General features: G+C 39.9%; 2 protein-coding genes across 2 annotated transcripts; one reads left to right on the forward strand and one right to left on the reverse strand.

Annotated features, from left to right (window-relative positions):
- The first annotated feature begins 3542 nt into the window (after positions 1–3542).
- On the forward strand, positions 3543–8626 carry mrps22 (mitochondrial ribosomal protein S22). The gene is made up of 8 exons (XM_032545510.1): positions 3543–3695; positions 4012–4169; positions 4242–4406; positions 4515–4658; positions 4950–5033; positions 5447–5592; positions 6402–6510; positions 8228–8626. The coding sequence occupies exons 1-8, from the start codon at positions 3569–3571 to the stop codon at positions 8318–8320; spliced, it is 1026 nt and encodes a 341-aa protein (XP_032401401.1). The 5' UTR covers positions 3543–3568; the 3' UTR covers positions 8321–8626.
- A 29-nt stretch (positions 8627–8655) lies between these two features.
- Positions 8656–19164, reverse strand: LOC116707850 (coatomer subunit beta'). The gene is made up of 22 exons (XM_032545509.1): positions 19049–19164; positions 18483–18620; positions 17483–17569; positions 17223–17349; positions 16977–17125; positions 16733–16879; positions 16279–16378; positions 16054–16196; positions 15769–15968; positions 15353–15463; positions 14595–14683; positions 14229–14335; positions 14007–14150; positions 13744–13874; positions 13454–13661; positions 13097–13207; positions 11914–12128; positions 11738–11830; positions 11360–11540; positions 10960–11031; positions 9317–10255; positions 8656–9225 (listed from the first exon to the last, which is right to left on the reverse strand). The coding sequence occupies exons 1-22, from the start codon at positions 19049–19051 to the stop codon at positions 9148–9150; spliced, it is 3573 nt and encodes a 1190-aa protein (XP_032401400.1). The 5' UTR covers positions 19052–19164; the 3' UTR covers positions 8656–9147.
- Between the last annotated feature and the right edge of the window lie 751 nt (positions 19165–19915).

Consider the following 19915-nt stretch of genomic DNA (forward strand, 5'->3'; position numbering starts at 1 on the left):
TGTCAAACTATTTGTAACACGTTCAACAGTTTCCAAGTCAAAGAATATCTGTCATCCTCCTTCACTGTTCTGTATTTTTGATTCACCAGTTGTTTGAGGACAGACATCCTCTTCACATTTTCTTGCCGTGTGTCCACACTCTCTCACACACACACCTTTCCGTTTCACCCCGCTCTGAACCTGCTCTTCATTGACCGTGCAGAAAGCTAAATAAACATGTGTGGCGAGTCATTCCCAGAGTGCCCTGCTCCTCAACCACCCTGCCTGGCTCCTCACCCCCTGCATCACCTCTACAACCACCTCCCCCCTCACACCCCTCCACCTCCATCCTGGCCCTCTTCTACACTCAGGTTTCAACTCCCAGCTTCCTGCTGCTCCCAGTCGCACTGACACACACTCAGCCTATTGATGGAAACTGAAGCAATGGAACAAAAAGCACTTTTTTCACGGCAGTGAGAATGTGAGAGACTTTCTTTCATTAAAAGTAAAGTTGGTGCATTAAATATTAAAGCTGCTGGGAGGAAAGGCTGAAAAGTTACATGACTTGATTCCAAAATAGACTTTTGCACGGAGCTCAAACTCCAGAGAAGAGCCTCTAATCCTGTGTTCAGCCTCTGCGGCTGCAGGATTACTTTCTGTCAGCAGTGTGACAGCTGGGTACATCTGGTCGTGTAGGGGCCTCCTACATCTCAATCCACACGTAGTTTCGCCGGTGTCTGGGCCTCCGGACTCGCTGCCACCGCTCACCTCATTACCGAGCGGGCCACACCTCCACCCGTCTACCTAATATCTAAATCTGACTGCAGATCATCGGGTTCCTCACGGAGCCAGTTGGGGAGGACAGGGGAGGTGGGCGGCTGGGGCACTAGGGAGGAGAGGGGAAACAGGATCCTGGAGGACGGGTTGGTGCGTGGCACATGTGGTTGAATTAATAACTGCCTGGGTTGTGTGGTGAAGAGATGTTTTTTTTTGGGGGGGGGGGGGGGGGGGGGGGTTGTGGAGGCATGTGGAAAGCTTGTGGCTACTGTAAATTATGTGTATGTGTGTTTTCTCAAGAGAGAGAGAGAGCAAGAAAAAAAAAAGCAAAGACAAAGGGAAGTGACATAAATTTTCAGTCAATAATATTTCTACTGCATCTCTTCATACATCTATGCAGAGATGTTTTTCAAACCACAAACCTCCACAGAAAAAAAAAAACATACCTCACACCATAGCCACATGACCAATTAGTGTCATAACAGGACAGGACGTTGGACTCTGTTCCTCATAAAATATCATTCTGCACAACTATATACTCACGTTATTTACATTTCAACTTGGTCATTTTCCTTTAAAGTATTTTACTAGCTTTTTTGTAAGTCACATGTATTTGCACTGCAGCCATAAATATTAAATGATAGTAGTTATGAAGTTTACATGAAAATGAAAAAGAAATAAGATTTACTTAAATCAGAAAAGCAAGAAATATTCCTACTGCTTCTTCAATTATGTGCTACATAATATTCCTGGTTATTGTTGTTATAATAATGTTATCTAAAACATCTATTCATTGTCATTTTAATTGTGATAGTTGAACCTGTGCAAAAACATAGACTAAATACCAGCTAAATTTTGTAATACCAGTTTTCTTCTCCTATTCATCGGTGACCAAGTCCAGTTCTTCTGGTCACAAAATATACTGGTTTTTATCATGTAAGTCATATGTAAAGATGCAATAAAATATTTTGGTTTGTGATTTTAAAAATGAAATATGCAATACCGTTGCTTGATCTTGAAATAGGCAAAATTAATTTAATTGATCACCAAATCGATTACATTTTAAGAATCAACATGGGTATTTATTTACTGGAATATTAATAATAATAATTGAATTTCTTGTTTTTCAGAAAAATATATATTTTTAACAAAATAACAGATAGATATTTAAAATCAGTGGAAACACATACTTCTTACGTCATACGTCTTAGTTTTTTTCCTGCACCATTTATACATACTTAGGGAAAGGGGGTAAAGTTAAATAAAAACAAAATTGCAAAGACCTATCTCTAAATAAAAAGTCTGGCTTGTGTTATTTTTTTCTTCCCCGCAAGCAGTGTTTGACTTCTCACCCAGACAGATTATCAGTCGATTCAAGAACACACTGTAATGGCGAGTCAGGAATGTGTGTAGGCTAGGCAGAGCCGAGACGCAAAGAAGATAAATTGTAAAGGCAGCCAGTTTCTGATTTAAATTTATAGTACGAATGAATGTGGGACTTCTGTTGCTCTTCTACATGGAGGCAAACGTTATACTGGTGACAGACATTTAAATGCTGTCAGATGTGGTAGCACAGTGCCATCTGGTGATTATGTGGGATTTCCTTCTTTTTTTCAGATAATACCTACATTTCCCACAGCTTCTCTGTTCCAGACTAAAAGGTATCTTTCCTAACAATCAACCCGTGGCTGATCCAGGTGGATAACTGCGCCAAAGTTGGAGTTTTCGTTCATCATGTTTTGAGGCACATGGTTACAGAGAATGTTCAAGATATATCTAACCCTCATCATAACTATCATATTGACTGACTTAAAACTATTTCATTCGGTGTGCAAACAGTAGAGTATAAGTTAAAATTAGAAATGTAGTCATTAGAATCTGTAATATCACAAGAATGTTGGCTAACGTGGACGTAATCCATTCAGTATGCTAAACCTAACCAACACATCAAAAATGAGCTAAAATGCTCATTGCTGTAAGGCTAATGTTAGCATGAGGACTATCACTAGCATGTTGATGCTACCAGTAAGATGGGGGTTACAACTATCATGTTGACTGTCAAAAAACTGCTTCATTCAGTGTGCAAACTGTGGTGTGTGAGTTAAAATAAGCAAAAATGCTAAGGTAAGCTTAAATGCTGTCAGTGGCATGTGAGGTGTCACTAGTATGACTTACTTTGGCTCGCTCCATTCACGATGGCAAACAAATTTAAGTTTTCGCTAATTACGGCTCCATGGTTACTCGCTATGGCAACAGAAGTAATCGTTCACTTCACGGGATCGAGCCGCACATTTCGATAATATATATAAAAACGTGCTGCTCGAAAGAAAGCGGCGGGGTTTTTTTTTAAGTGAAGAAAAGTGCCTTCTATTCAATGCATAGGAGGCACTGCTCATCTGTGTATTGCTGTGGCAGGCCGACAAAGTCATTTTCCAAAGATCACGCGCTGCATTTCACAGCCTGAGATTTATCGTGAGGAGTGTTTCGTTTTCTAAGAACCAGGTAGTTTTCTTGCCCTATTACATTCCCGCTGTAAAGCCAAATGTATCCCAATACATATCCTTATACTGCAGACACGTTGACTTCATTGTTTGTTTAAGAAAGAAAACCGCAATGGCACCTAAACAACTATACAATTCTATTCTCTGCCGTCACCGATTGATTTAAGCAAAGCATCTAGGCCCTGCTGACGCGCCGTTTGACAATGTATCACTATATCTGCACCGCCTTGCTCTCCCGGGCTACAAATGGTGCGCACCCAGAGACAAGCCAGACGTCACTGCGCAGCTGCGTGGATGAGGTAATAACAAAGATGGCGGCGCTCGGCACAGCGCGTTGCTTATTTCAGAGCTTTTATCGGGTTAAAGATGTACAGAGGATCAAGAAAACATTGCTCAGATGCAGCGCGAGAACGTTTTGTGATGAAACAAGTGAAAATGGTACCTTTTATTATTTAATACGGCTATTATGGTTGAATAATGTTATTTTTTTTAATGCTGACCTTGTAGCTTGTTTCGTTAACCCCTTCTACAGGCTACAGTGGATTTAAATGTGGGGAGATTATCCATCTGTAGAGATGAACACTTTGCAAAATTATTTTCCGAAATTTGTATTTTATTTCAATGTAAAGAGGCTGAACGTGAGACATTGTTTAAATCTATTGAAGCTAGATGTATATCTTAAAACACCTTATAATGCTGTTTTGGGTTCTTTAAGTCCTTATTTTAAAATGTGATCATCTGTTATAATCTACAGCACCAAGAGCTGGTGCAAAGCCCCGGTTCACAGATGCAGCTGTGCAGGACGTCCTCAGCAGGATAACTGGACTGGACCTGCAGAAAGTCTTCCGACCCATTAAACAAGAACTGAAACCGCCCACCTATAAACTTATGACGGATGACCAGCTGGAACAGGTAAACATTACAGCTCAGTATCGCACACACCTCATCAATTTCATCATTTTAATTCCCCGTGTGTGCTTTCAGGCTATTCAGGTTGCCACAGAAGAAGCAAAGAAGCAGCTACAGATGCCCCCCGTACTTCCAGAGAGGAAGCCCATCAACGACGTCCTGGCTGTGGATGAGATCCTGGATGGCATGGACACAGCCAAATATGTTTTCACTGACATCACCTACAACATCCCACACAGGGTACACGCTTCACTTTTCCTCTTTGTGCGGATATTTTACTAAGTGGGGTTAAAATAAGTACAAATGACACATAACAAATTCTTGATTGCTTTTTTACTCTTTGTTCAGGAGAGGTTCATAGTTGTACGAGAGCCTGATGGGACTCTTAGGAAGGCGACTTGGGAGGAGAGAGATCGTTTCGTTCAGGTCTATTTCCCCAAGCAGGGCCGGAAGCTGATGCCACATGTCCTCTTCAAAGAAGAGAACCTGAAGGTGGGCAGCAGCCTAATTAGTTTAACCAAGTATTTTTTCCCCCTCTGGCTCTCTGTGCTTGACTAGTTTAACCTTCAAATTCTGTTGCTGTATGAAGTTCTGATTATCCTTTTCCTAGACTGTGTCAGAAATCTTAATATTTCAGTTTGTTTTCTAAACATCTTGTGGTCAGTATACATGAGGCCATAATGTCATGTGAATCTTTTCCAAATTTCTGCTTGCACATTTCTTCATGTGTGCAACAGACATCAAATCCTTTTTTTAATCAAGTTACATCTTTTTCTGTTGCAGACTGTGTTCTCCCAGGACCGTCATGAGGATGTGTTGAACCTGTGTCTGGTCCAGTTTGAGCCAGATTCTGCAGATTACATAAGAGTAAGTTTACACCGGTCTTTATTCTAACTAAACAAACCAAAAGCTGGAAAATAGGAAATTCTATTTTAACAGATAAACAAGAGAGAGTCTGAAGTATGGATAGATATTATTTTTGCATTCCTTCATAAAAAAAGAGTACTTTTTTCTCCTTTTTTAACTTGTGAATAGCCCATAAACAATCTATTAACCACATGGTTTAGTGCTGAGTCACAGCTAAACGCTCCAGAATACCAAAATGCTTTTAAAGAGTTGGTCACTATGATTTGGAACCAAGAAAGTATTAAAAGTATCCATTGGTCTGACAAGCCAAGCACCTTCTCCAGGATCTTGGTTTTTACAGATGAATGTTTGATGTGAAGAGAATTTTCCTGATCTAACACGAGCAATATTCACTGACTTCCTGTTCTGTGTAGGTGCATGAAGCCACATATGAGGACCTGGAAAAAAACGGCAAATACAATCTTCTGCGATCCACCAGGCACTTTGGAGGCCTGGCTTGGTACCTGGTCAACGCTCGCAGAGTGGACGGACTTATAGTGGACATGTTGAGGAGAGACATGTGGGGGTTTTCATATAATATAAATAATAATAATATAAATACACACCCATTCAATATATTAGAATATTATTGAAAACTCAATTTATTTTAGGAACTTTATTTTGTAAGTGAAGCAAGTTATATAGATTAATTACACAAAGATGGATAAAAGCATTTATTTCTGTTGGTTATGATGATTTTCCATTTACAGCTAACGAAAAAATGACATTTAAAATTACAAGGTATCCACACATGTTGAAAAGTCTTAACTTATTTATCTAAAATTAAGATCTTAAAATGTCTTCAATTTAAAGTCGCATTCATTCCATTCTGTGGTGTGAAGTGATTGAGACTACTGCTAATTAGCTGCTAATATGTCAAACCTAGCTGACTAGGTTTTCTTTTTTGCATCTTGCATGGGTAGGTTTAAATTTATTACCAGTTGGCTAGACAACGTTCATCTTTGGCAGTGGTTCACTTCTGTTGCCAACCCATACATTGCCTTGTGTGAATAAAAGCTTGGCACTACTATGTAAAATATGGAATTTTCTTTTGTACATTTCTGTTGGGATACAGATCTTAAATTTAATTTATAATGGTTTCAAAAAGCCTTAAAAGTAATTAGAATATTACATCAGACTGATTAAAAATAGACACACAGCCTTAATAAAAAGTATATTTAAGACCTGCTCAAAAGTTATTTTCAAAAGATGCTTCAAATTTGGCAAATGAGACTTGTCAGGATATGTATTCTAATTTATTGAATATGACTGTAGATATTGCACCTGCGGGGGAGTAGCAGTGTTTTCAGTCTGGGTTTGTGTCTGCAGGCTACAAGATGCCATCAGCCTTGTGTCTCTGTTCTATATGGTCCATCCACACAGTGAATCGGCTCAGGAAGCTGCCGGCCAACAGGCCACTGGTACTGACCTACTGAAGGTGAGGACAACTCAGCCAGGATGAGAAATATCTGCTCTCCATTTCACACCACCACTGACTTTGCGATGTGAAATCTCAGATTTAAAGCAGGAGTTGGAATAGTTCATGTCAGGGCTGCGTCAAAGGCCTCCTGTCAGAGGTTTGGGTTTTATTCTACGATTAGAGTGGTGGGGACTTTTCCAGAGTCCATGAGATATTTCATTTATTTATTTTTCTCAGAACTGTTTATTACTAAAGATGGTCAAAATGGTATCTTTGTACAGGTGGATTCTGATAAGTTAGTATAGCTTTTAAAAGTTAAATTATTTCCGTTAGTAGGGCTAAGGAATACATTATTTTTTATGTTTTTGGAGGTCTAATTGCAGGAAATTCTGGACCCACTCCTTGGGTTTCCATAGTTCAGACTGCAGGGTTCAGGTCAGGCCTGTTAAACACTGTGATACTATGGCCATTAAAGCACGTGTTGGTATTTTGGGGAGCATCGACAGGTACAGCTAAGATGCTTCTGACACTTGAGTGGCTCAGCGACATGAAGGCAGCAGTCGTAGCTCATGTCTGTGTGCGGTGGCTCTTGAACTCTGCTTCACATTGCACATTCTTTTTTTAAAACTTTTCTGTTTTTTTTACTCCTTGGTGGCATCAACTATGTTGGAGTTGTCAGCTGAGAGGAAGCATTTAGATAAGCTCCTCTGTTTCTCTTCCTCGTCTCCCCCTCGCTCCTCGTCTCCCTGCTTCTCTGACCATCTGTCTGTCTTTCCTCCCATCCTCGCCTGTCTTTAAAGACACGGATAAGGAATGCTGGCCTTGAGTTGCCACTCCCAAAGTCATAAAGGCGCTCCGAGATGCAGATTCCACACACGAGCTACACTTCCTTATCCTCCTCACCACATCATTCTCAGAAGTGTTTGTCTGCAGAAATATACTTGGTTACATATAAGGACCACTAGTCGTCATTGTATCTGTTTATTGAGGTAGCTTATGAAATGAAATGGCATCACAGATATAGTGCATTATTAGGACACTCAAAGATGCTTTACATAAAATCATTCATTTCCATTCACACACACTTTCATACGCTGATGATGACAAACTACTATTATATCTTTTTTACAAGAGAAAGTGTTGCAGTGAACAGTTGATGTAGAAGGCCTTTAAAATGTGCTGCTGTTGCACCAGCATTTTCCCACTGTGAGACAATAACAGGTGTTTCTATTCTACTAAACTTTTTCCTCCCACTCAACCTTCCATTGATATGCTTAAATACAGTACATTGTAAACGGCCAACTAATTCAGCAGTGACCTTTAGTGATTTATCCTCCTCAAGGAGGATGTGAGTGTCTACTTTGCAACTGTTGATTCTTCACTCTTCATTGTGATTATGTAAGCTATCATATTTCTGTTAGATGATGTAACATTGTAGTTTACTGACAAATGGATCTTGGGAGTTTGTATTTGCTGTAAGCCATGATCAAAATCCTCTACTGCAAAATATTTCCACCATAAACCGGTTAAGACGAACGTTTAAAAAAAATAATGCTTGGAATGAATCAATACACTTTTCTTATAGAAATTAATTTCTGGCAGAAATGAACTCTTAAGTAATGTTATGATTTACTGTAATGCACGTGTATCCTAGAAGGTCATCCTGGCTGTAATAACAATATACCTGGACTGGAGTTTATTAGTCATGCTGTCCTGTGGTGTTTTGTCCCTGCAGATCTATTCTCTAAAGGAGTCTCAGAGGTCGGGCTACATCGATCTGGCTCTGCAGGCCTACGAAGAGAAAGCCGCTGAAGGCTCGGCTTCCTAACGTCCCAACATCCTAGTAACAACCTGAACTTTTACTTCAGAAGTAAAATGTTACAAAAAGCCAGAGCTGAAGTTATGTTCCACATGAAACATGACTGCTACTGTTCTTTGCCTCCCTGGGTCCATCTTCACTGAAAGGAAAGCTTCGATCTAAGGACTCAACTCCAAAACTTTGTTATATTTGCATATATGTTCATATATGTATTTCATTTTCATCACTGGAATTAAAATGAGCAACATACGATAAATATTATGTTATAGTAACCTCAAGCTATCCTGGAAAATAAAGAGAAATTCATGAGGAAAAGTTTATTAAAATCATCTTTCCAGTCCAGAAACACTTTGACATCCATTTGTTTTATTGAAAAAACAGACAAGCAATAAAACTAGTAACTGAAAGGTAGAAATAACATCAATACTGTTCTTTGTTTATAACAAATTATTTTGGTACATTTTGGCTTTGAGGTGTAAATGTGTTTTCAAACCCAAACATTAAGAGGCAGAAGTGAATTATGCTTTTTTAACATTTCTGAACACATTTTGTACTAAGTTAAAACTGTCCTGCCTGTTAAGTTGTTCATAACACTGATCAACAGTAATGTCTGAGAAGAAGAGGTAAGAGTTCTAACTACATTAAGATGCAGCCCTGAATTTTCCAGCTTTCCCCTTAGCCTTTAAAATATAGAATTAGTCTGTATTTGACCCATATTTTAGCTCCTTTTAAGTAAAAGAACACTTTGGTTGGTTTGCTTTAAAAATTTTACTTTTAACATTAAGTAGTTCTAGTTATTTGGTCTCGAGAAAATGTCCAGAATAATGTTGCTTCCACTATTCATCCAGCAGATTCATGTCTAATGTGTCGATGTCCTCCAGTTCAAAACTGTCCAGATCCAGATCATCAAGGTCCTAGAAAATGATAAGAGAAATGTTAGGTTACAGTAAGGACCTTACTGAAATTCCCCTAATTTAATTTCTAATAAATAAACCCACAGTTTACCTCATGGTTGATTGTTTCCTCGAGTTCTTCTGATAGGTCCTGTGATCCTTCAGAGCCTGCTTCCTGCTCTGCCACGTTCGCCTCTGCTGTGTCGTGTGATCCTTCTGGTTCAGCCTCAGGAAGACTGCCCACTTCCGACCCATCCTCCGTCTCTGCTGGGGGTTCTGCAGTTTTCTCCTCTTGTTCTTGCTCCTCCTCCCACACAGCGACAGGCTTCAACGCCGCTGATGCATCTTCATCTGAGTCTAGCGATGAATAGAGGATCAGATCTGAAAAAGCCTGGCCTGTGCCTGATAGAACATCCAGCAGGGAACGTTCTGTTGGTTCTAAAGAGACGAGCTCCTCTACTGCTACAGGTAGCTTCGCAATTGGAGTTTCTTCTGTTGCTATAGCAACCAAAGGAATGGTGTCTGTTTCCTGTTGATCAGGCCTGGATGTTTCCTCTAATGCTGCAGATTCTGATGCAATTACAGAATTGGCTTTTAGATCCGTGCTAATTAGCACATCATCTGCTGTTTGTGTTTCTTCCTCTTCAGATACCGTGATAGCTGGCTGAGCTTCAGCTGCTGAAGCTACGCCCTGATCAGCCACCTCATCAGATAAACGTACGCCTTCCACTGGACTGGACTGTACGGCCTCCGAGTCTTTGGCAGGAACCTCAGTGCAGGGTTTCTGGATCAAGCGTTCCTCTGCAATAAGTAAAGTCTCTGATTTCATAATGTTTTCCCCTTTAACTCGACACTCAGACTGTGCTTGGTTTGGCTCAACATGGTCTTTAGTGGCAAAGACAGACAGAGGAGCTTCCTCTGGAAAACTAAATATTTTCTCTGTCACTGGAACAGGATCAGCAGGAGGCTCATGTTTTATTGGAATGGGTTCTTCCATTACCGTTGCTTCTGAAGCAACAGCAGGGCTTTCATTCATGCTTCCCTCTGCCTCCTGCAAAACAAACATCACACAACAGTTAAAATACTCCTGTATAACTTCTCTCAATGAAATCATGGCTCCTACACAACTTTGTGAAAACGATTATTATATATTTTTTTCCATTTGGAACAATAGGCATTTACAGGAATCCCTGTAACAGATCCTGAAATACCATGGATGGCCACTAGGTGGTGATGATTGCACAGAGGTCAGGTGTTTTCTTTAACACGGGGTGCCCAAAGTTGGTCCTCGAGGGCCAGCATCCTGCATGTTATAGTTTTCTCCCTGTGTGGTAGTAACAATCTTTTCAGCATGTCAATGTTCTTCTTTTCCTTCTAAGGGGCCATTATTTGATCCAGGTGTGTTAAACCAGGGAGACAACTAAAACATGCAGGATGCCGGCCCTCGAGGATCGACTTTGGGGACCACTGCTTTAACAGCTATTGCTTTGTTGTCAGTCAAGAGCTATTTGAGTTCATGCTTGAAAAACTTGGTTACAACAGCAAAACAGTTACAATATAAAAGATACTATTGTGATTTCTTTCAATATATAAAAGGAAATTCAGTCCTCACAAACAGTTTATTACAATCTGTTCCAATCACAAACTCAATTTACACATAAACAAGAGTTGCAAATGTAGCCTAAAGATCTATCCGCAGATTACCTGGTTAGTGTCTAAAAGACACTGCAAAGATGCACAGAGTTTTCTCCTCACCCCTGGCTCAGTAATCTTTCCTTTGGTGATAAAACCTTTGGACTCCTCCAGAACATCACGGTCCTTGTTTGACTTGAGAACAGAAAAAAAACAAGCAAAATTTATTTCTAGAAATCCATCAATCCCTTTTCTACACCTGTTTAAGTGCATCTCCACAGTCATTGGGTGCAAGGTGGACAAAAAAACATGCTTCCTACTTGGATTAAATAAAACAGTTAACCTAACCTAAGTTGGCTGCTTTGGACTTAAGAGGAATAACTCATGGATGAAGTAAGAGAACCTAGAACCAAAAACCTTACCATTCTGAAGCAGCAGTACTAAAACTTCTCCAGTTAAAGCCTACGTGTCTCATTTTAAAGTTTTTTTCTGACAATGTTTGAGCTTAAAACAGACCACTGACCATGACGAGGGGGTATTCTGCAGCAGGTCTGACCCCAACATGAGTCTCCTTCAGGTACTGCTCAGCCAGCAGAGTTTGCTGGAGGCCAGGGAACAGGTTGCTGTACTGATCTGGGTCAGCCAGTGCGTCTGCTGCTTTCTGGTTAACCTTGGACATGTTCTCCTTCCACAGCTTCACCACCCTGGAGGAAGAGAGACAGACCCAGCTCGCATGAGTAAACCTTAAGGAACAGGAGAGCTTTTCAACTTTATTTGCACTCTGACCTTGGGAAATTAAAAGTGACAATTACAAAGTAGTTTATGCAGGAGTTCTGCAGAAACAGGGTTTGGAAGTTAGCCATTCAACAACATGGGGAAAACCGATTAGAAACACCTTTACCTTGAGACTTGACTGGGCATGTATGTTCTTGCCAGGAAAGCAGCCTCTGGCAATCGATCAGTTTTAATAAGCAGCTCCAAACATTTGTCAGTTCTGGCAAAACAAAATATAAGAGTAACAACACACCAAATGTTAAAAACAACAAAAACAGGACAAACTGTTCCAGAAACACCAACCTTCCTTGCATGAAGTAGGTGAGGAAAGCCACGTTGGTCTTCCCATCCTTCTCCGCTCCCTCAGCCAGTTTCCCTACCATGTCTGCGCTGCCTGAGGCTGTTGCCAGCAGAAGTAATCCACCGTAATCCTGAGCTTGGTGCAGGCATTCCTGAGCCAAGCTGAACTGCCCCTTTGTAGAGGCGACTTCGGCCAACTGCTTCCATTTATGCTCAGACTGAAGCCCCAGAGGAGTCAAAGAGACAACAGAAAAGATTGTTGACCACCTTGAACCTAAATAATAACTCTCTTTCTCTCAGAGAGTACACAGATGTGGCAAAATTCACATTTTACACGTTTTTGTACTTCTGTCTGGGTACTTCCCAAGCACTTAAAAAAAAACCACCCTGCCTTTTTAAATTTTAATATATATATATTTTTACAATAAGTTAATGTTGTGACTAGAAAATGAGCCATTTCAAAAACCTTTTGAATGTAATGTCACAAATCAGCAGGCAGTGCCCCTAACCTAGCAACCTCAGTGGAGCCCAGCCCGTTACCTAGCAACCCCAGTAGAGCAAAAGCACATTTGATCAACTAGTTTCACCACTGTATGCGCTGTACAATGGCTGCTGGAAAAGGCAAGCGTTTTGTTGTGGACTTACTATCCAGATGCCACTTGCTGCATTCTTACTGGTTGTGCAAGCAAGAAGTTCTACTAATGCTTTTCAAAGATGTACGATTGTATAATTGCTCATCTGTTTGCAGCCATTTTCAAGTGAGTGTGAATGCTGATTTGGGAGAGCTCTTCCACCAGCAGCTTATTTGGATTTAAAGTGACAAGAAGCCTTGAAGCAGCTCATTTTGAAAGGGGTCCAAATGGAATTGACCAGACTAAAATCTCATTAGCTAACAATGATGTTGTGCAAAAAATGTAATGAGCATATTTTATATAGCACATAGACCTATCCTAACACGTTCAACTAAGATCACCTTTAAACAAAATCTGTACAGGCTTAAATTAATATAGATTTTTCAGATTACCATTATCAAAAGATTTTTTTTAGAAGAAAAATGACTGGTCAGACAAATCTAAAACCAGGTTTACAAATTCTGGTTGAATTTTGTTCTCTCTTATCAAGATTTTAAAGCGGTGCCTAACTGCAGCCATACATCAACATACACTAGCATGAGGCTTTCTCTGACCTCTGCCTCCAGTGCAAGTTCATGCGCCATCCTCAGCTCCCCCAGCTGCAGAGCAAGCTCAAACTTGTGATCCAGGTCAGTGGACACAGCCAGCGCCTGCTGTCTGAACCCCTACACAACAAAAGACAATACATGAAAAAAAAATATATTTTTTCTTCATTAACACTGAAACACAGCTCTCATATGGCCACAGTTAAATGTGAGGCGAGTATAAGGACCTTGCCATTGTGAATAAAACAAAACATTTTAACCAGAGGTCTGACTGCATCTGGCTTCCTTGTCTTTTCTAAATCTTAGATGGAAGTACAACATTACTAGGTTGGCAGTAAACGTCAAAAGCTGGAAGGACAGGGATACCTGTTTCTCCAGGAAGTGGGCGACCCTGGTCCTCTGCTCCATTGGTATTGTGGGAAGGACCCTGTCAGCCGTGGTGAAATCTTTCCTCATGACAGCTGTCTCATATTCCAGCACAGACAGCAGCAGGGAGTAACTGATGATGTTGAGCTCCTTGTCTCCTAGATAGAGTCGATCGTCTTTTGGGATGTAGCCCAGCAGATACATGGTCCTACTCAGAGTTTTTACAATGAATGGCATGCTAATGCACTTTTTATTTCGTTAGCCTATAAAAGCAAATGAAAATATGATACCTGTCCAGGTGAGCAATAGTTATGATCTCTCCTCCAACATAGTAGTTGAGTCTGTTCATGGAGCTGGTATAGATGAAGCAGTCTCCGACCCACAGACCTGTCTTTACAACCTCCTGGACCTCACCCAGTACCTGGGAAACAGAAGAACCACAACAAACAGAAGCCATGAAATGAAAACTGAAAGGAAAAGCAATGAAGTTTTCTCTTTTATATCAGCATTTTATGATACAATTTCACAACAAACCACCAGAAACAGCTCTGACCTCAAAAGCATCTTCTATCCCATCCTCTGTCAGCGTTTCTTTAGACTCCTGTGCTGCTGACACTCGCTCTGTCAGGTAGCGCAACACAAAGAAGGACTCTTCTGTAGCAATACACACCAGCTCCCCAGAGTCAGACCAGAACATCTGCAGGCACCAATGAAAGGCTTATGAAAAAGCTGCAGTTATAGCATTCGGACTAGCACTAAGGAGAATGTGACAGACATGCTTAGGCAGGATCTCAACACGGCGGATCAAACTGGAGCTTTCCCAGTCATAGAAAGCCAGTCCGCTGGTTGACCTCACTCCCAGTAAGAAGCCACCAAAAATGCCTGATGGGAAGGAATAAAAATTAACATATCAATTAAAGTAGGGAAATGTGGAAGATAATTTTTTTGCCATATTTGCAAGGAAATTTTCTCACAAATGTGGTGACCTTTAAAGGCACCACATTTTAAAAAAACATAAGTATGTTTATACTTTTAAACACAGATAAAGCACTTTGATTGGTCAGTACAGTAGCACATAGATTCAGTTCATTTTACTATTTGAATGTAGAAAAAAGTGATTTAAATGGAAAAAGAAACATACCATCAGCCCCAAAATCAGGGTTGAAAGTCTTCTTCTCTTTAAAGTTTTTAAATATTTTCACCACGCTGTTGCCCTCCCTCGTGGCATACCTGCATAGAAACAAAAATGGCATGTAATTTTAAATACTGGTTTTATGCTGTTGGGACAGAACTGTGGACAATTTAAACCCAGTGAGTTGGATGAGAGAAGAGCTAAAGGGAGCCTCAACATTTTTCAAAAACTGCCATTTCGATCTTCCTAATGATCCATTCAGACCTCACTGAACCTCTTCAACTGGGTATAATTAAGAAAAGCTCAGATAGTAAAATCATGGTGTATAACAAGGCTAATATCAATAGGATGTTTTAATGACTTCACACCAGGACGTCACTCAAACAGAAAGTATAAACAGGAAGTCAAACCTTGTTTTAACGCAAACATCTAATGGTAATATTATCTGTTTATTATCTGTGGTACAGTTCTGACATCTTTAAAAAGGCAACTAAAGTTATTCATTTTCATTACTTCCTCTGAAATCCAAAGTTTTAATTCTGAAAAATACGAAAAGGTCAGTTTAGAGATTTCAGTGATTAAACTTTTCAACAACAGTGGAAACGGCATAGGAGCTATAACTAAGAAAAAGTACAAACTTTATTCATAAGTTTCCTTTCTTTTACAATATTTATATAATTAATATAATTTTATATATTAGAAAGGGAACAAATATATATTTTTAAATGCTTAACAATAAAAGACTTCCTTTAATTGATAGGACTTACTGTGAGGAGTCGTGTGCCCAGACAAACTCCTGAGCAGAGCCAAAGCTTTTGTTCCTCAAGGCCATCGCAGTGTAGATGATATATTCCCCATCTCCGCACACCACTACAAATCTGCCAGAATGAAACACACACCACATAAAATATCCATTTAGAAATCTCAGACAGAATACCTATCAGCTTTTGTTATAATGAAATTGACTATAACAATAATAGATATGAGGTTTCACTCAAACCATTAACATGTATAGACACAGCGATTACTCTACAAACACTAATGTCAAGCATTCCAGTTTACACAAGCTTGCCTTTCCATGCGAAATGAAGATGATAACACTTAATGTCAAATTTAAAAAGTCTCCTGGTTGGGTCACATATGATGACTGCTTTTGTCAAATTCCCACTCTGCAATGGCTCACCTGCCATTGGGGCTGTGTTGAATGGTTTGTGGGTAAATCTCACAGCTGCCTATGTCTTTGGCACCAAGTGGGAGCTTCTCTCCGTCCTGAATCTCCGACTCTCCCAGCGTCTTCAGGTTGGCCTGCTGCACCTCAGAGTGACGGGCCCACATGATTTTCCCACTGGAGTCCATGGACATGGCCGGCTCCTCCCGACCCAGCTGAAACAAGGTGAGGGATAAATATAAATATATGTTCATGAAAATGTAATAGTGCACTCATTTAAAGCTCTGACGGTGGACAAACCTTAATGATGATGCTGCCTTCATCATAGCCCAGAGCTATATTGTTGGAGCCAGATTGCCCACATATACACCACACTCGTTCCATCCCGTAATTAAGTGTGTTTTCAAGTCTGTAGGTGTTGGAGTGCCAAACTCTGACAGTGCCTGTGAATGTGTCAAAGTGGTAAAGTGGAACCAGGTTAGTGTTCTCTTTGGGACCATGTAATAAGAGACAGGTTTTACTCACCATCCTCAGATCCTGTGAGAATGACAGGCAGTTCAGGGTGGAAGCAGACACAGGTCACATTCTGCACATGACTCTCCAGGGTCTGAACACACGTTTTGTTCTGGTAAATAAAATCAGAAGAGATTAAGGCTTTACCTTGTGGTATTAATACAAACCACCTGCAGAATATGTTGCTTTAAAAAAAAAAAAAGCACCAAAGAGGAATGTTAGTCAACTAATATAAACACAGCTGGATCTCAATAAAAATATACTTTAAAAATGGGCTTGAGACACTTTTGCTCTTGGTCAAAAGATTGATGCCTTTTGTAGCACTGGTTTAATATAGATTTTATTTGAAGCTGAATAAACTTTTTTTTTTTATCATACTTGCTGTTAATCTTATAATAGCTGCTCTTTTTTTAGGTGTACTACCTGAGGATCCATGTTTATATGCATCCAGTGTGTGTTGGATTACCTGATAATCCCAGATCTTCACAAGATTATCATCTGCTCCTGATATAAGGTAGGGCTTGTCTCCTCCATTATAGTAATCAATGCAGTTCACTCCTTTCTCGTGACCTTCAAGAGTGAAATTGGGAGACTTGGAGCCCAACTGCCACACCTACGGTACAGCAAGATGAGTTGTAGCATTAGTATTACAGAAGTATAGTTGTAGTATAGCATTAGTATGTGATCACCCATGTCTGTCTGTTGTGTACCTTAATGGTTCTGTCTAGAGAGGCACTGGCAAACTGGTTGTTGTCTTTAGGGTTGAAGACGACCTGCATGACATAGTGTGCGTGTCCCTCAAACACTTGACAGCACGTCCACTTTCTGTCCCAGTCCCACAGTTTGATCAGCATGTCATCTGGAAACACACACCGCTCATCAGACAACTCAATAAATGTTTACATGTTGCCTTTGGACGACTGTATTTTGCATGACTCTAGGTAGGCATTTCCTACCGCTGCTGGTGAGGACAAAGGGCTGCGTGGGGTGCACAGCGACGCAGCGGATGTAGTCACAGTGGGCTTCAAACATGAAGACCCTGTCTAGCGTGTTGTAGTTGAACACACGGATCTGCATGTCATCCTGTGGGCAAGCGAACAGATTTATCAAACCATGATCCCAATTCAGTCCACAGCACCAGAATAGCTGCTTTTGTTCTGCCAAATTAGAGTCGTAGAAAAATGTGCACACAAACTTTTATCCAGAAACAACTTACTGCTCCAGTAATGATCCAGTGTTTCCTGGCTACAAACTTGGCCACTCTAACAGGCAGACCGCACAGCTCAAAGGATTTAACAATTGCCTAGGAACAGAGAAGGAAGGTCAGACAGTATGACAGTATTACTAAAGAGTTCATGCCACAGACCCTTTGCAAAATTTATCATTGTAAGGATTTTTTGAAGGGATGTACTATGGACAAATATTTCAATATTCCATGTACATACTTATTTTATCTTTATATTATCTATATTTAGGTTAATTAAATTGCCTGTAATTTGGCATTTTCCATATAGTTAATCTTTTTAACATGTGTGCCTGTAGTTGTATTTTGTAATATTTTAAAACTCTTGAATTTGAGTAACTGTCAACAAATACGTAATTTTCACTTGGGGATCCATAAAGTAGTTCTGATTCTGATTTGATGTGAAAGCCCAAAAGATACTGAGAAAATGATACAGATTTTCATTTACTGTCTTAAATATTTAAAAAATCTGAAAACTATGGCATGTATTTATATTCAGTTCCCTTTACTCTGACACCCCAGTATAAAATTCAGTGCAACCAACTACGTTTATGAAAGATCTCAATGCTAAATAGAGTCCACCTGTATGTAAATGAAGCTGTTCTGTGAAAATCAACCAAATCTGTATTTGGTTGGCACTAAATATAGAGAAATAGACTTGTTGGATGCAGAAATAAGAAACAAGACTAAGGCCAAAGATCACCAACCGGCAGGAGAGGGACCCTAAATACACAGCCAGAGCTACAATAAAATAGATTAGGTCAATGCTTATTTATTTGGGAGAACAGCCTATCTAAAGTCTAGACTCAAGTCCAATTGGAAATTTGTGTCAAGACTGGAAATTTGAACTTTGGGCGACAAGTGAATCCTTTTGCAAGGCATTTGTTTTACTGAAAATAGCATTTTTGAGTGAAATGTTGGAATAAAATTAGGACAGAGTGAGTGTGAAATGACGGAAGTGGTTCATAGACACCTGTGTTTCATGGTTCCAGACGACAACAGTGCCAGTGTAGAGGCTGAGCACCATCCACGGCTCAGTGGGGTGCAGGTCCGCGCTCTTCACTCTTTCTGAACGAGCTGTCAGCCTCCGTTGGATGTCCAACCTCAGAGGCTGGTTAATAAGAGACAATAAAAACGAACGGGGTCAACACTGTGCATCAGCTGGGGTGGAGGATGCTCCTCTGCAGCTTTAAATCACGTTCTGGCTTTAGTAAGGGAGTGGGTGTGTCTGTTCTCCCATACCACATTTTGCATGCATGCCTGCCTAAATTTTCTTTCACATCGATGATTTCTCACTGATCGCACGACAGATGAACGACTAAAATACATTCTAACACGTTGAGTTTGTTTAGTCCTTTCAGATTAAATGCTTATTATGAAGGTTCAATGTATATATTGGTCCTTTGTTTATTTTGAGCTGTGAGAGTTTACCGTACTTTTTACTAAGTGCCATTAAAGTATAACAGGGTGGCAAGTAAGTTCTGCTAATCACACATTTTTTAATTGCGACGTGATAAAAACTTTGTTTGGGACACCTACCATGTCTCCACGTCAGCGAGTGTCTCAGTTACGGTCCAGGGAAAACCCACCTACCATCCTGCTGCTTCAGGTCCTTCCAGTTAAGCGGAGAAAAGTTTGATTATCATGCTAAAGACAATACCTAAACAACTTCCGGTGATGCTTTTCAAAGTAAATACTTTGCCCGAGGTGACGAGTGACAATATTAACGCCTTTAGCAAAAAATGAGAAGAAAAGACATAAACAAAGCTATAAACTAGGAGAAAAATGTGTTGCGCATGAATAACTATGTTAAGATTAAGTTTTATAAGCTAATATGGTGAAGCAGTTCTAATGTTTGTCAGTCTTAGCCTACCTGTGTCTCCAAATTCATATTCATGAATATTCATTTTGAGTTCGAACATGGCACAGACGTCACCAAATCTGTATTTATTTAAGTTTAACTCGTAATGATTTTTGCCAAAACCTCTGGTAGCTTCAGCTTGTTAGGGGTTTCTAGATTCTCTATTCTCTCTTTCAAATTGTTTTGTAAGCTTTTACTTTAAAGATGAGAAATTCAACTTCCTGTTTATCTGTGTCGACGCAAACTTAACTTGAGACTTTTTTTTTTTTTTGCAACGTGGATCTTTCAGCGTTTTCATACGGAAGAGGATTAGGGCCACCGAAAAAAATAAAAATAATAATTCTGACTTTAAAGTCAGAATTGTTATTTTTATTTTTTCGGTGGCCCTAATCCTCTTCCGTATTTTCAGGAGAACACGTTGTACCTGACAACTCATACAGATACTGATGCACGACAATAAAGAAAAACTTATTCTATTTTAGGAATGTGGTATTTTGTCGGCATTACATCAAAACGTTTAGTTTAGTTTAGTTTAAATCAGATAG

This window comes from Xiphophorus hellerii, chromosome 18 (genome assembly GCF_003331165.1).
Source record: "Xiphophorus hellerii strain 12219 chromosome 18, Xiphophorus_hellerii-4.1, whole genome shotgun sequence".
NCBI classification, from domain to species: domain Eukaryota; kingdom Metazoa; phylum Chordata; class Actinopteri; order Cyprinodontiformes; family Poeciliidae; genus Xiphophorus; species Xiphophorus hellerii.

Bases quoted from the DNA above. Each gene is read 5' to 3' on its own strand.
- mrps22 (XM_032545510.1), top strand. From the start codon at position 3,569: ATGGCGGCGCTCGGCACAGCGCGTTGCTTATTTCAGAGCTTTTATCGG. The intron at 4,659-4,949 runs GTGGGCAGCAGC...TTTCTGTTGCAG, and splicing joins TCAAAGAAGAGAACCTGAAG to ACTGTGTTCTCCCAGGACCG. The intron at 6,511-8,227 runs GTGAGGACAACT...TTGTCCCTGCAG, and splicing joins CTGGTACTGACCTACTGAAG to ATCTATTCTCTAAAGGAGTC.
- LOC116707850 (XM_032545509.1), bottom strand. The intron at 17,350-17,482 runs GTAAGTTGTTTC...GCTTGCCCACAG, and splicing joins ACTGGATCATTACTGGAGCA to GATGACATGCAGATCCGTGT. The intron at 13,662-13,743 runs GTATCATATTTT...AACTCTGAGTAG, and splicing joins ACTATTGCTCACCTGGACAG to GACCATGTATCTGCTGGGCT.